A 15,574-nucleotide genomic window follows, 5' to 3' on the forward strand; every position below is an offset into this window, starting at 1 on the left:
GTGGGACATTTCGCAATATGACAACTACCATGAATTCTTTTCTTTGGATTGTAACTGGGATAAATAACAAAACAATGTGGTGCTTTTAATATACTAAAAAGAGAGCTTAGGAACAGCTGATCTCTCTTTAAGTGGGAATGCAAGGAGACAGTGAAATATTCTTCTTTATGAAGGTTTCACAGTTTTTGCCAGACAAATTTAAAGAGCAGCAAATTCGAGTATATTGTAAGAAGACAGATGAAGAGAGTTTGTATGCAGCACAGCAATATTTCGTTAATTGGTGCGCAAAAAAAGAGTTCAACAAGCCACAGGTGGGTGTCTTACTGTTCATATACTATGCACAATTTTTTTTATGTTTAAGTAAATGACCAAAAGAGATCCTTACTTCCCTCTGAAAAGTTCTCATTTAAATTATTGTCATTTGGTTATGGTTTTGGGGGGGGGGAAATGTTTTCCACTTGAAGCTTTTTTAAAATGTCTGAATCCATGTCAGCTGGTGATTTCTTCCTATACCAGTTGTGAATGGGTACTCTGTTTATCATTACTGTCCTAGTAATAAAAGCTTAAAATGGTGAGCATGTGAATAGTACTTTATAATGTTCTCACCAATTGTTTCATCCAGTCCTTTCAAGTGATCGTGGGAGTGAGTCATAGTGTCCTTATCTTTCAGAGAGGGTTACTAACACTGAGTTAGTTAACTCACTGAAGTCCACATACAACTCCTTCTCACTTTCCTCTATGTGTCAGATGCTGAAGGAAACAGAAACGAAAGGGCAGACGGGAAAGAGTAGCTCAGGCCGTCCTTTATCAAGTGCCAAACAGAAGGATTCAGGTGCAGAGTGATTCTGTCAGGACTCGGAGTGGGGAGAGTGGACAGGAAAGCCTTCTGCAGGAGACAGGATTCTACTTGATCCAGAAGGCCGATTGTGTTTAGATGAGTAGCCGAGAGAAAGGTGGACATATTTGGCAACGGGGGCAACACAAATGCATGAAGCTGGGACAAGGTGAGCGTGTCTGGGGAAGCACGAGGAGACCTGCTGACGGGAATAGAACATTCTTACTGTTGAGTGGTGCGAGGTTAAATGGGAAGAGTAGACTAGACTACAGAGAACCTCGGATAATCAGCAAAGAAAGATTTTTTTTCTATGTTCAGTGGGAAGGAATCATCGAGAGTATTCAAGACTTACCATGCTGCCGTAATTATTATTGACTTCTGTGTTTGTCATCACCAACTGGAGTGAGACCCTCGGGAATGAGAAAGGATGTCTAATTTAAGTACTGTAACACATAAGGAAACTAAATCACTGATTAAAGAAGAACACTATCGGCAGGCAGATGGATTGGAACTCAGAGAGGCTGGAAGCAGAGGCAAGAGGCTATTAAAGTTCATCAATGTGGCGATAACCACCTTAAATCTGGATAATTCACTCGTTGAATGAACTTTGAATGAGTACGTCTGCCAGGCGCTGTGTTAGGTATCAGGGATGGAATAGTACCTAAGACACATGTAGTTCAAACGGATCTCGCTCTAGTTGGGAATAACAGATGCACAAATGAATAACAATTACAGTGGCGTGGTAAGTGCTTTGGGGTGGGAGCATAGAGTCTTGCAGGAGCAAAAAAGGAGGAGGATTTAAGCCAGACTTGATTGGTGGGGAAAGACTTATGTAAAGAAAGATTTAGAAGCTGAGACCTGAAGGATGGATGAGAAGGAGTCAGCTGGGGTGAGGGGGTGAGAGTGTGGCCGGAAGATGAGTGAGAACATGGTGCATGTAGGGCAGGGGTCTGTGGCACTATGCGTAGTCCTGTTAGCCAACAGCAGTGGGAACCATTGAAGTGTTTTAAGCAGGTGACATACTCCAGTTTGCATTTATAAAATTCACTAGAGTTGAAATGAGAATAGGTAGAAATAAAGAAGTTTGGAAGAAATAGAGATGGATTTAAAGACCAATAATGTTGACTTTGAGATAGACGGGTCTTCTAAATATGAGCACCGTGGTCATTGAATGCCTGCTTTTAATAGCTCAATCAAGTCAGATCCAGTGTGGTTCAATGCAGGACATTAAACATGGGGGATGGGATACAAAATTTTGGGCAGAGCTAAATGAGCAACAGGACAGTGAGACAACAGTCAGAAGCTGCCCCTACTTCTAGGGTAGGAGATGGGGGTCCAGGTTCTGGGTCACCTGTAAAAGCTAGAACCACAGAAGAGTCATGGCACTGTTGTCTCTGCCAGAGGGACTGGGGAAGAAATACCCAGGCTTCTCTGCCCTTCTCTTTTCCAGTCTTCCACCTTGCCTCCCATTGGCCAAACCTAATTGGAAGCCAGTAGGTCTGGAGCTGGGAAATGTAGTTTACGAGCAGCTCCTATTATACCGAGCAGAGCAGAGGAAGGGTGAAGGGTGGGTCTGAGAGCACAGTACGCCACCACAACCATCATATTCCCAGTGTAATAAAAACTCGCAGACGTCCTATGCCCTCGTGTAACCTGAGAGTATCTAGCCACAAATTCAAGAACGGTTTAAGCAGTCAAGTCTTAAAGGGCCTTGCTTCCTACACTCTTTGCTTTCTTTTCTTTTTTGAGAGACAACAGCCTTTATTTGAGATCTAAAACAATAGCTATTTGGGAAACCCCGATTGAGGCAGAAATCCAAATGGTGTTCCTCACACTCTTTGGTCTTGAGTCATAGTATCACTTCACTTTGAGGCCAACCCTCATTTGGGGTAGAGTCTATGCTGATGGGCCAGTTATAGCTTTGGGGAGAAAAGTTCAAGTTCTGCAGGTACATACTGTCCTTCCCCCCCACCCCTTTTTTTTGCCATCTTGTAGACCACGGTCCTGTATTGCAGAGGGGACCAGGCAAGGGAGGCTCAGTGGTCCAAGGAAGTCCTTCTTTCTCCCAGACAAACAGGACAGAGTTTGTGTTCTATGGAATTGTATGAAGGCAGAGGTCGCAGAACTGGGCAGCATGTTGCCCTGACCGTCTTTGAAAAGAATAGGTCTGGTGGCTGTTGCTCTGAAGGCTCTTACCTACTTAGGGCTGTGGTGTTTCTGATTTGACCCAAGCACAGAGCGTATGTATATATAATTTGATGTTTCCCAAGAATAAGTATTTCTAGAAGCAAGCAATAAGTAACACAAGATTATGTGTACCTGAGACTTTCACTAGAATTATGAAAACTGGCTTTTCTCTGTTCCTAATTTTTTGCTTCTTGACAGGATGGCGATGTCATAGCCCCACTTATAACACCCCAGAGAGGTGCCTGGAATTACCAGAAATCAGCCCAGAGTCCAGCTACCCCCCAGGAGACATCCAAAGCCCGACAACGGCTTTTTAGAGATGGTTTGATGTGAATGTCTGCAATCATTTGTTTACAAATGTCCCTCTCCCCCAACACAATTAATTAACTGAGAGAATTTAATCACAGACATCTACTAATTTAGTGACAACTAGTGCTTTTTATTTTGTATTTTAAATGTGCACAAATGCTGAAGCTAAGCAATTTTTATTCAAAGGAACATAAAGGCATTAGGCAAATCTTGCTATCCATGCTGTGAGAAGTATTACCTTGCCTATTTTTAATATTAACAAAGACTTTCTCTTTTAGTACTCTATTTTCTTAGAAAAAAAGTTATGACATGTGATTGTTTTTTTAGAAAGAAAATTGGAAATAAGACAAGGGTGCACATTGGAATTTGAAGTTGGGATTGTCATGAATAGCCATGGTTAAAAACAAAATATAAAATCCAAACCCCCTGAGGAGGTGCCCATCACCCCGAATTTGAAGACTACTCTCCTTAAGTGGTGTAAACGTTAGTGAAAGATCTTGTCCCCTTAGACTTTGGGGGTAAACCGTAGATGAGTACCAGGAGTGGGCTCCAACTCTTTGGTGAGCAACCTGATTCATTTATTCAGAAGATCTGAGGACTCTAGCCTCCTCTGAAGGGGGGCATAAAACTACCTTTTAGGAGACTCCTACCCCCAGTGGCAGAGGGATCCCCCAAACCAGGCTTTCTCTAGGTCAATTGTGGCTCCAGCTCCAGACAGTTGCTTTCCTGAATGCTCACCGCCCAAGTCCCAAGGGTTTTACCACTGCTCAGCCCAGAGAAGGAGTCTCCCCTCCGACCTGCTCCCTGTGTCTCCCTCAGGAGCTGAGCAAAGGCCGGCCCAGGAACCATCGTCAGGGCCACTCGGAGCTGGGACTTGGTGCTGGCTCGGTGCGTTTTACTGTTTCAGAGCAAAGGCGGCCTGCCTGTGCCCACGTGTGATTACCCTGGGAATTCCAGGTTCCCCTTTGTAAAAGGATGTTCTGCACCTCCAGCAGAGAAGTAGGCACCAGTGTGGTTGAGCAGTGCTCCTGTACCGAGGGGCCCCCTCCCCCACATCCCTAGTCCTGCAGAAATTCGCCAAGAGCAGAGTCTGGAGGTAGAGCCGAAGCCAGTGGTGGCCAGGGGGTCCTGAAGGTGCAAGGCAGTGAAGAATGGGCATGTGGAGCCCCTAACCTCTTACGTCCTGGCACTCCCTGTAGCATTTGGGAGTGGGGAGCCAGCGGGGCTCTGGGCAAGAGTGAGTGGAGGAAGGGGAGAACCCAGACCCTAGACAGCAGATTATCCAGACACTTAGGGCTGCCACCTCGCAGTGTGTCACCAGGTTTTTGTTTTGTTGACACAGGTGAAAAGTATTTGGAATGTCTGCCATTCTGTACTGTCACCACCCTCCTTCTCCATCCCTCAGTAGATTATCAAGAGTTGACCCTAACTCACGGGAAAATAGTTAAAACCCTTCTCTCACACTCTGATTCCATGCAGACGGGGTGTGTTCACCTGCGGGTCCAGACAAGCTCAGGTAAAGGCAACCGTGGTACTCGCTCATATCTGTTTTGGCCAAGGTGCCTCTAAAACATGCAGTGGGAGAACTATAGGCCTCAGACTTTGTGTACCCAGACATAGGGTCAAGAATGTAATGTTTTTCTGCTAAGATTGTTTTATTTCTGCAATTCCTCCCTGTAAATCACTGTGGTTTACTTTGGAATCTTGTAGTCCCAAAATTGTATCATTGTGCTATCTGAGAAACAACTTGAATCTATTTTGTTTGCATATAACGCAGCTGCACTTTATGCTCTTTCCAACTGTTTTCATTATGAGCACCATACGCAATTTAAAAGTTAGATTTATCTTAAGAAACATCTTTACTGTTTGTCTTAAGATGGAGACTTTAACACCTTAGCCTCTCGAGTTACTGAATGTTACATATCACCTTGAGAATGTAAGTAGAACTGCAAGTTTAAATGACTAGTTACTTTATTTGGGTGAGGGAAACAGCTGCAATAAAGCTTCATGAATGTATCTCCATCTTGAAACCAAAGGTGTCTTCCTTAATGACTCATCCCTGTGTGCCCAGGGAATGGGTCTAAGAACTATCTACCTCAACTCTGTTGGGTCTATGAGAGAAGGGATGGTATTGGACAGGGCCTGTGTTATTTGGTTTTCCTCATTCAATCTTGGCGAATAATAGCATAATAAAGAATCTTCCTTCTGGCAGAAGGTAGGCACTAGCATGGGATGGGGTATGGATTTTTCTTAGTTTTCTGAGCTCTTGTACCAGAACATATATCCTCCCTCTCCTTTAACCTTCCTGAGATTCCCATCTACAGAGTTTTAGCTTCTTTATTAAATATGCATATTGTTCATTAGCTGCATTCATGTCTTCCATGAAATTAGAGTTTGCAAGCACCTGGCACATTGGTGGCAGAAAGCTCTGAGTTTCTTGAAAAAGAATGATACTGTTAGAGTCTTTATTAGTGTCACTGGTTCAGCCCAGATGTCTGTGGTTTGACAATATTCTTTAAGTTAAAATAATTTCCAAAACACAGAGTAGAATCCCATTTTTGTAAGACATACATACCGTGTTTCCCTGAAAATAAGACCTAGCTGGGCAATCAGCTCTAATACATCTTTCGAAGCAAAAATTAATATAAGACCTAGTCTTATATTATTATAAATATATTTACTATGTTAGACCTGATCTTATAGTAAAATAAGACCTGGTATTTATTATATTATATATTATATTATATCATATCATATCATATTATATTATATTATAAAGACCCAGTCTTGGGCTGGCCCCGTGGCTCAGGCGGTTGGAGCTCTATGCTCCTAACTCTGAAGGCTGCCGGTTCGATTCCCACATGGGCCAGTGGGCTCTCAACCACAAGGTTGCCAGTTCAATTCCTCGAGTCCCGCAAGGGATGGTGGGCTGTGCCCCCTGCAACTAGCAACGGCAACTGGACCTGGAGCTGAGCTGCGCCCTCAACAACAACAACAAAAAAGACCCAGTCTTATTTTACTATAATTAATTTACTATATTAATTTTTGCTCCAAAAGATGCATTAGAGCTGATTGGCTAGGTCTTATTTTCGGGGAAACACGGTATATATTCCCATGGAAAATCATCTGGAAGGATATACATGAAAATGTTAGTGTTTTTTGGGGGGGTGTTGAATTTTAGGCAATTTAAAATTTTAAACGTCTTATGTTTTTTTTCTACAATAAACATGTATTAGTTGTATAATTCCTAAAAAGTTAGTTTTCCTGAGGGACTTTGCACTGCTCCGATGAGGTATAAATATCTTTCGCTCCCTTAGTCACTTCTCCAGGAGAGCACTTCCTGCCCCCATGCCTGTCCTGGGTCGCCAGGCCACCGGGAGGCTGGCCCACGGCCACAGTCAGTGCCAGGACACTTTGCCACCTGTGTTTCGGACAGAATGGTCTGCCCTGTGCAAGGGAGGCCCAGACGGCACCCATGAGCAGGCCGGAGGCCCTGTTGCCTCAGGAAGCTGCCCAGCAGGGGGTGCTCAGCTCAGAGCCCAGGCCTCCAGCTCCGCGATGCAGAACTGCTCCTGCCGGGCCAGCACCTCGTTGTTGAAGGTCGCACAGGGGTGGCTTCCCCCGCGATACAAGTCTCCGTCCAACCACAGCCCGAACCGGCCGCTGAAAAGAAGAGGAAAGGCTTGGCGTGGCTCACACCATCAGCCCCTGGCCACACCATGCCCACAGCCCAGTTTTGCCTGCGTTTCATCGTCCCTTAAGCTGATTTATCCTGAATTGTTGGGGACTCCACACGTTGTCCCCCACAGGATGTACAGTGTTGATTTTTTACAGTTCAGCGATTTTAATAACTATATACAGTGGTGCAACCCTCACCACAATCCAGTGTTAGAACATTTGAACGTTTTTAAGATGGGAATCGTTAACCAAAGGAGTGGATCTCGCAGGCGTGGACTCTGAGCCCAACAGGCTGCCTAGAGCTTCCATTCGAAGCTGGGAAGTGAGTTACTGCAAGTCATTCATGGCTGGTGTGTTCTGTACCAGGCTGCCTCTCAGTGGAGGCTTTTCAGGCAGCTGGGAGAGCAGAGATCTTGCCTGGTACTAACCAGTGTTGTCATCTTTGCCCTCAGGATAAGGTTGATTCTGCCTGAATATGCAGGTCACACCCCTGGTGAGTGAGAGTAACCTTCCTCCAGAGTTACATTCCCTAGGATTCCAGGGCTGGTAAATGTGAGGCTAGTCCATCGCTGGACTAGCCTCATCCAACCACGTGGAACCCTGTTCCCAAAGATACGTAACATTCTGACTAAACTGTCACCACCTGTAAACACTTTGGGGAAGAATCCTTGCCATCCTTCCCCCTCAATGTTGACTTAGAAAGGGGCTGAGGGGGCTGGCTGGGGGACTGGGCAGCACCCTGGGGCTGCTGAAGGAAGAGCTCTGAATGTTGACCACCAGCCTCCCCATTTTATCTGAGGCAACCCAGCCCAGCATTTCTGGCCAGGAGAAGGAACCAGAACACAGACGACCCCGAGTCTCAGGGAGGACTAAGCCACGTACCTGCTACTGCCCATCATCAGTGAATCCAAGTCTCCTTTCACAAAGAAAGAGTTGTTTCCTGTCCACTTAAAAACCTGAGGTGACAGGAAAAGGTTCGGGTTACTGGGCGCGTCCCCCCTTGCAGTTTGACTCTGCAGCACTGGGTGGCAGTGTTGTGGAGGGAACTGAACATCCAGGCCCGGACTAAGCCACAGGATGTGCTGCGGGCTCCTGGCTCTTGAGATTTCTTCCCGATCTCTGTGGCGTTCACCTCCTTTTCCCCTCCGGTCTGAATTCCCACAACCCCAAAGCCCCTCTGTTCTAGGAATAGACCAAAACCCTTTGAGGTTTCCTTCTTCTAAAACTGGAAAGAGAAGAGGAAAATCCAGGAGTTGGGTCCTGATTCTGCCATTAACCAACTGTCTCCTCAGCCTCACTGTCCATCCCCCGATGCTGCCTCAGCTATTTCTCAACAAGTCTTTCAGGCTCCACCCCAAAGAGACCCCCTGACTGCCACCATTTTAGTCCCCTCCATCTCCACTCACTCTTGCCCACCCCACCCAAGCCACCTTCACTCCTCGCTGGATCACAGCTTCCACGGTCTCCTGCCCACAGCCCATCTCCACACTGCGATCTGAGTGGTCTATTCAGAATCGAATCAGATACTATCCTTCCTCTGCCTAAAGCCCTGAAAATAAAATCCAACTCCTTACTGTAGCGGAAGGCCCAGCCTGCTCTGACCCCTGATTTTTCTCTCTGACCTCTTCTCCCCCTTACTGACTGCACTTCAGCTACACTGGCCTTTCTGTCCCTGGGACAGCCAAAGCTATTTCTACTTTAACCTTCACATTGCTGATCCCTCTGCCCAGAATGCTCTTCCTGCTGATCCTCAAATGACCCACTTTTCATCTTTTAGCTCAAATGTCATCCCAAAGAAATATCTTGGACCACGCTGTCTAAAGTAGCCCTTCCTCCCAGACTCTGTTTTCTTTTCCTCACTGCAATGATCCTGTTCATGTGTCATGTACCACTGCCTGCACCCTAACACGCAAGCCCCGTGAGGGCTGTCTTGATTCCCGGCTGTGTTCCCAAGACACAGTATAGACGTTTGTTGAATGAATAAATTATTCAAAAGTCAATCTATGTAATAGAAGTATACGATGTCAGAGGGGCAATAGATTGGGGGAGGGGTTATCACTTTGTGAGGGGTGAAATGTCTATTACATTGTTTTGTACACCTATAATGATTTTTAAAAGGAAGACAAAAAATAGGATGCTAAAGAGAAACTTGATAGAAATGAACTTCACAAAAACTATACAAAACCTACTTGAAAGAAATTATAACACGTGACTGAAGGCCAAAAAAAAAGCTCTTACTAAATGAAGAGAATGAAGAGACGTAACTATTTCTATATGGGGAGGCATTTTATGCCAAAATTATGAGGATCGTGATTTTTATCTTCTTTGTACTTCACTCTCAAGTTTTTCTACATTGAGCACATTACTTTCCTATTTCCAATTATTTTGTAATTTTTAAATGGGAGCTTTAAAAATCTTAACAATGGCTTTTTAAAAAAGTCAATTTAGCTAATAAAAAGATTTTTAAAAGGCCACAAAAGTCTAGTAGTATATTATTGCCAATAATTAGTTGCAAAAAAGTATGAACAACCAAAGGGTTTTTAGGGGGGGGAAGGACTAATAAAAGATAAGCCGTGGGCTCAGAGGAGATGAGATAATATTAACAAGTGACCACGAAAAAACAAAACTGTTCAAGTCCTCCTCTATTTTCATCAAGGAACATGACCTTGAAGGAGTAAGATAAACATTGCTACAGAGGAAATCATTACCATGTTCACGGTGCTGCTTGGAATAGTGATGAAGGAACTGCTGGGAATTTATAAAGAACACGAAAGGTGCCAGAAGACCAAAGACGGGAAAAATTAACCAATTTTTGAAAAGGTGAGATTCCTTAACAGTAAGCTAAAAAGACAGACAGCAAGCCCCTGGGGAAAAAAAAAAATCATTGATTTCACTGAACATTTTTCCCCCCAGCGTTTAACACCAGGCGCTGTTTTAGGTACTGAGGAGAATAATGAACATAACAGACACAAATTCCTGCCTCAAGGGACTCTAAGTGAGAAAAGGCAGATAGATAAGTAAAATAGTTTGTTAGGTGGTGACAATTGCTAAGGAGAAAAAGAGAAGGGCAATAAGGGTTCCCAGGGGATGGAGTATTATGCCTTTACATCAGGTGGTCAGAGAGGGCCTCACCGAGATGGTGACATGACAGAAGAGAACCGAAGGAAGAGAGAACTGAGCCATGTGAAGATCCAGTGGTGGGTACTCTAGACAGAACATCATGTGCAAAGGCCCTGAGGTAGGAGCCTGCATGTTTAAGGACCAGCTCGGAGGTCAGTGTGACTAGAGCAGAGCGAGGGAAAAGAAGAGTAGCAAGAAACAACAACAGAGAGAGGCCAGAGACATAGGGACTTGTGGGTTAGTTACCTATTTAAGGAACCACTCCAGCTACTGTGATGACTAAAGGTGGAAGCATTAGGAGGCTAGAGCAAGAACGCAGGCAAGTAACAATAGTGGCTTGAACTAGGGTGATCACAAAGGACATGGTGAAAAGTGGTAGGTTCTGGATATAGATAGAAAGAGAAGGCAGGGCTGTCAGGATTTGTTGACAGCTCAGATGTAGGGTATGAAAGAGATGTTAAGAACAACTCCAGAATTTTGGGTCTCAGCAGCAGGAAAGATGGAGGCACCCATTAACTTCATTGGGGAAGATGGCAGGAGGAGCAATTTTGTGGGGGCAAAGTCAGGAGCTCAGCTTTGGACATGTGAGGCTTGAAATGCCAGGTTTAAGATCCAAGTGGAGAGAGACACTGGGTAGTGGTTGGATATATGTGAGTTTGGAGTCGAGGGGAAGGCGCCATCCACACATGGATGGCATGGAAAGCTGTGAGAATGGATGAGAACTTGAAGGCAAAGAGGGGGGTCCGAAAAGAGACGAGAACCCAAGTTCTAGGACCTTCTGACATTATAAGGTTGGGAAGATGAGGAGGAACCAGCAAAGGATTCTGCCAAGGAGTTGTCAGTGCAGTAAGAGGAAAATTCTAGAACTTTAGAATTCTAGTACGTACACCCTGAAAGGCCAGTGGAGATGACTTGTATCCAGCCTGGGGTTACTATGAACACTGACCCTTCCCTCTTTCCTGATAAGATTACCGCTGCTGGCTGATAGAGGCCATGCAATAAATACGGTGTGTTTTGCCTTTAGCTAGACAGTCCATAGCTCCTTGTGACCTCGTCATGTGGCCAGGCGCTTGTGTTGCTGGATGTATCTTTAGGGGTCTAGGTCTGTGCATTGGAGAGGACATGTCAAATCGCAAACCAAAGCACTCCAAACTAGTTCTCTATTCATTGTGTATTTCCATTCCCTTCCATTTCCTTTCCCTTTTCCTCCCTCTGTTAAACAAGCTTGGCAAAATCCTAGGCATGAATGAACCATCTCCTCCACTCTGTCCCTGCCTGAACCTGAGAAGCTGAACGTTGCTGGAGGAAAGCACACGCCAAATAACTGACTGGCTTGCCTTTAAATTCGTAGTCTCAAACCTCCAATCAACACTGCCTGGCTGTCTTCTGCTTCTCTAGTTTTCTCTCATAGGCTTCCCTTTCCACTCCTGTGATAACTATTTGATACCTTCTGTCCCCTCAACCTTCATACTCTTTCCTCCATCCTCACTCACAGCCAATGACCTTACCTCATACTTCATAAGAAAATGGAAACCATTGGATATATCTGTCTTCATCTTCCTACCCCAACACCCGCAGATCTACCTTCCCATGGCCCAGTCGTATCTTTCTAGCCTGCATCTGGTGAGCAACAAACTTCCTCTCAGAACCAGTCATTGGTGGCCAGGGACCTACTGAGCAATTTTTGGAATGAAAACAGGCAGCCCACGGGGGATTCTCTGCCTGCCACTGCCCTCCTGCATTCCCTCTGTGGAAAGATGGAAGGACACCAGGCACCCCAGCACAGGGGATGGAGCTGGGGGCCACTGAGACCCTGGGATCTTTGTCCTGCCCTAGATCCCACTCACTCCCAGAAGGTTGGGAACATCACCTTCAACTGTGGAGAGAAGGAGAAGAGGAATGTCTCGCCAGTACCATAGAAGCCTTTGCTGAGTCGAAGAGCCGAGGAGGAGAAGGCCCCAAACATCTGGAAAGCAGAAGAGCTTGCAGTTTGCAGCTGGAAAGGAGTTGGAGGTCCTCTAGCAACCCTGCTTTCCAGGCTTGGTAATATAGACTTATCCTAGAGGGGCATCTCGGGAGCCTGAGGCAGAGCTTGAGGGTGGAGAGACCCCCATGGGCATCCTTTCCCTAACACTCCCTAGGCTGGGGCCCCAGCCCAGCTCACCTGCCCATCCTGGTCCCTCAGCACCAGTAACACCGGCCCACTGTGGCCCTCCATCCGCCGGTACAGGCTGCGCAGACTGAAGCCGTCCCTTGACGTGCAGAAGGCGAGGCTCCAGGAATGTCCCGTGACTCTCGGGGGAAGGTGGAGGCTGAGCTGGGAACAGGACCAGAGGTGAATGAAAAAGCCTCATCCCCCCAGCCTCCTTGCACCATATCCTTGGGATCCCAGGAAGACGGAGGTTAAACAGCCATCACTCACACAGGCCTGGTGCTTTACAGGGTATAGAGTAATTTCCTATTTCCAGGGGACTTTCAAGGCCCTCAGAGAGGGGCATTATTAGTCCCATTTTCTAGATGAAGAAACTGAGGCTCAGGGAGGTGAAGCAACTTGTCTAAAGCTCCCATGGGGAGCAACTGTTAGAGTCAGGATTTGAACCCAGGTCAGGTCTCTCTAAGGACTCTCTCCCCTTGGTCACCTTGGCCCCTAATGGCCAAAGAACAGATGAGATGCTGAATCCCTCCTTCTAATCCCGCCCCCCACTCCCACCCCAGCTTTGGCTTCACTTCCCAATGGCTGGTTCTACTTAAGAATAAGCTTATTTCATTGTATCCTTAACCTCCTGGCCCAGTGAAGAAGATGGCGGTAGTAACACTAGATCATTTTATAAGAAAGGAAAAGAAAGCCCAGAGGAGAAATGATTTGTCCAAGGTGACACAGTGAGCGGGGGACAGAGCAGGAATGACCTCAGGTATCCTTGAACCTGGCTGGGGTAGGACAGGCAGGCGGGACCCTCAGGCTCAGGGTTGAAATCCTTGCTCCCTGGGCCGTGCCCAACCTGCCTAATCTCCGAGGCTCCCATAACCTGGCTGGCTTCTACCAGCTGGGGCTCCATGGGGTCTTCAGGAGCTGGGGCTGCCTCCTCCTTTTCCTCTTCCTCTTCCTCACCCTCCTTCCCAGACAGATCATCCTCTGGCTGGCTGGGCTGCGACACAACACAAAGGCCTGCTGAGTCAAGGGACAGGAGACACCGGCTTTCACAACTCCCAGGTCTGAGCGTCTTAGCTGGCCCCTGCCCAGATCCCTGCAAATGCCAGCCCAGCCAGAGGAGGCTGGGAAGCGTCCACCGCAGATAAAGCTCGGCCCTGCCTCCAGGCAGCTCCCTCCCTGGCCTGTGCCAGCCAAAGGTTGGAGATACACACACCCATTAGCTGTGGGCCCTGTGGTTTGTCTGCCTGTCTGCTCTGGAGCCAGAGTGGGTGCCAGGGATCCAGCTCTCAGTTTGGGGGAAGGAGAGAAGGGCAGGAGACAGCCCAGCCCATGGGCGCTGCAATGTGTGCACTTGTACATGAAATAATGATGATAATCATAGCGATGAGAGTGGTTGACATTGATCAGCACACACTTGACCAGGCCTGTGTGAGTGCTTGCTGTGCGTGGTCTCTCTGAATTTCCCCAAGAATCCTAAGAATGTGCTTCCTTATTATCTCTATTTTTAAAAAGGGAGAAAATGAGGCCTGGAGGCTTCCCTGTCAATCAGTGAAATGATCCTGCAGTTGTAGGTGAAGCGTGTGCAGGTTCGCGTAAAATGTGTGCTCATCTGTGTGCCTGCGTGTGTTGGCGGAAAACAGAGTTGCTTAGGCCAATCAGTGTGAGAAGGAGCTGAGGGTAACTTCATGTGTTTACCTGTCAATGTGTTTGTGAGTGTGAGTTTGGATTGTGTAAATATGTGTGTTCAGTAGGCGTGTAGGTTGGTATATTCATGTATTCATTCGTTCATTCATTCATTCATTGAATTGAGCTTCCACTTTGTACCAGTGTGTGTATGTGTGTGTGAGTGTGTGTGCGTGTGTGTGTGTGAGCGCATGTGTGCCTACACACAATGCCTTCAGGGCTTTTCATAGGAATGAGACACCTCCTGAAGGATGAGAGATGAACAGGACACTGCTTGCTTTCCTATTCCCCAGGTTCCAGCCTAAAGAGGGGGTCCTAGCTGTGTCGGGTTTCTGGACAGAACTCCATCTGGCACCTGTTCCAGGGAGGAAGGGAAGGAGATGGCATTCTGTGCTCCTCGAGGGTCTCAGGACCATAGGGCTGGGAGGTAAGGCCCTGTGATCCTGAATCCTTGTTCTGAACCCCAGGCCAGCTGGGGAGGGACTTGAAAGAAGAACAAATCACCTGCCTGCATCCACCCCCAGTCTAGGCCCCACCCTGACAGAGAGCTCATCTCCCCCCCACCTTTCCTGACATAACCCCTAGCCCCAGCGGGACCCCTTACCAGCCACCCCTTACCAGCCGAGTGTAACGCCAGCGAAGACCTTTCATTCTTCTGTCCCAGCGGAGCAGCGGGCAGTGAGCGAGGCCTCAGTCCTGCCAGAGGAGAAAGCACCACTGGGTGAGGTTTACAGATGAGAGGAAAGGGCTGTGACACACCTGGCTGAGTCCGCACCCACCCATCTGCCCTTTGCTCCCCTCACTCCCAGCCCAAGGTGTCACTGACTGGGTAGGTCTGTGAGGTCGGCTGCACTCGGCATTCAAGACCTCACTTTCAGTTAGTAATAAATACAGTAAATTGTAGGTGTGATTTCCTCCCACCTCCTTCCCTTCTAGCAGACACCTTGGGAGTATGGCCCTTTGGGCAGATGCTTAAGCCCTAGGCTGGGGGTCTAGGGCTTCTGATTCCTTGTATGACCTTGGATAAGTCCTTGCAGCCCTGACCTTCAGTTTCCCCACACGTAACATGTTGGGCCAGATCATTCCAGAAGTTCTCACAGTACTGACAGCCTGAAATTCAGTTCCTTCCTAAAGCCAATGAGTGCATTGTAGCTGAAGCTTGAAAGGAGCCAAGCCTAGACCAAAAGAATAGATCTTTAAAAAACAAAACAAACAAAAAAACAAGAACAACAAAAAGCAAAACCAAAAAATCTTTTGTTTTTCTAATTAAAAAAATAATACAGGCCGGCCCGGTGGCTTGGGCGGTTAGCTCTCCATGCTCCTAACTCTGAAGGCTGCTGGTTCGATTCCCACATGGGCCAGCGGGCTCTCAACCACAAGGTTGCCAGTTCAAATCCTCGAGTCCCGCAAGGGATGGTGGGCTCTGCCCCCTGCAATTAAGATTGAACACGGCACCTTGAGCTGAGCTGCCTCCCGAATGGCTCAGTTGGTTGGAGCGTCCTCTCAACTACAAGGTTGCCAGTTTGATTCCTCAACTCCCGCAAGGGATGGTGGGCTGCGACCCCTGCAACTAGAAATGGCAACTGGACCTGGAGCTGAGCTGCGCCCTC

General features: G+C 47.0%; 2 protein-coding genes across 4 annotated transcripts in view; one reads left to right on the forward strand and one right to left on the reverse strand.

Moving 5' to 3' along the window:
- SAMHD1 (SAM and HD domain containing deoxynucleoside triphosphate triphosphohydrolase 1) overlaps positions 1–5,347 on the forward strand; it is a 46,016-nt gene extending 40,669 nt beyond the window's left edge. Inside the window, exons 15-17 of one of the 2 annotated variants that reach the window (XM_081034608.1) lie at positions 174–311; positions 3,221–4,353; positions 4,454–5,347. In XM_081034608.1, the coding sequence (XP_080890734.1) occupies positions 174–311; positions 3,221–3,355 (273 nt within the window). In that variant the 3' untranslated portion in view covers positions 3,356–4,353; positions 4,454–5,347. Of the gene's footprint in view, positions 1–173; positions 312–3,220 lie in introns of both variants that reach the window. The other variant, XM_081034607.1, reaches the window with a different exon arrangement.
- A 1,145-nt stretch (positions 5,348–6,492) lies between these two features.
- Positions 6,493–14,740, reverse strand: TLDC2 (TBC/LysM-associated domain containing 2). 2 transcript variants are annotated; one of them, XM_081034609.1, is made up of 6 exons: positions 14,583–14,740; positions 13,129–13,275; positions 12,294–12,446; positions 12,000–12,095; positions 7,892–7,965; positions 6,493–6,994 (listed from the first exon to the last, which is right to left on the reverse strand). In XM_081034609.1, the coding sequence occupies exons 1-6, from the start codon at positions 14,613–14,615 to the stop codon at positions 6,859–6,861; spliced, it is 639 nt and encodes a 212-aa protein (XP_080890735.1). In that variant the 5' UTR covers positions 14,616–14,740; the 3' UTR covers positions 6,493–6,858. The 2 variants fall into 2 exon arrangements, with proteins under 2 accessions (XP_080890735.1, XP_080890736.1); XM_081034610.1 differs by having other exon boundaries at positions 12,000–12,125.
- Between the last annotated feature and the right edge of the window lie 834 nt (positions 14,741–15,574).

Source organism: Rhinolophus hipposideros (genome assembly GCF_964194185.1).
Source record: "Rhinolophus hipposideros genome assembly, chromosome: 22".
Classification (NCBI taxonomy): domain Eukaryota; kingdom Metazoa; phylum Chordata; class Mammalia; order Chiroptera; family Rhinolophidae; genus Rhinolophus; species Rhinolophus hipposideros.

Coding starts and splice junctions, on each gene's coding strand:
- TLDC2 (XM_081034610.1), bottom strand. CDS start 14,615: ATGAAAGGTCTTCGCTGGCGTTACACTCGGCTG. Junction 13,276..14,582: donor GCTGGCGTTACACTCGGCTG/GTAAGGGGTGGC, acceptor GTTGTGTCGCAG/CCCAGCCAGCCAGAGGATGA. Junction 6,995..7,891: donor CTGATGATGGGCAGTAGCAG/GTACGTGGCTTA, acceptor TCTTCTTTTCAG/CGGCCGGTTCGGGCTGTGGT.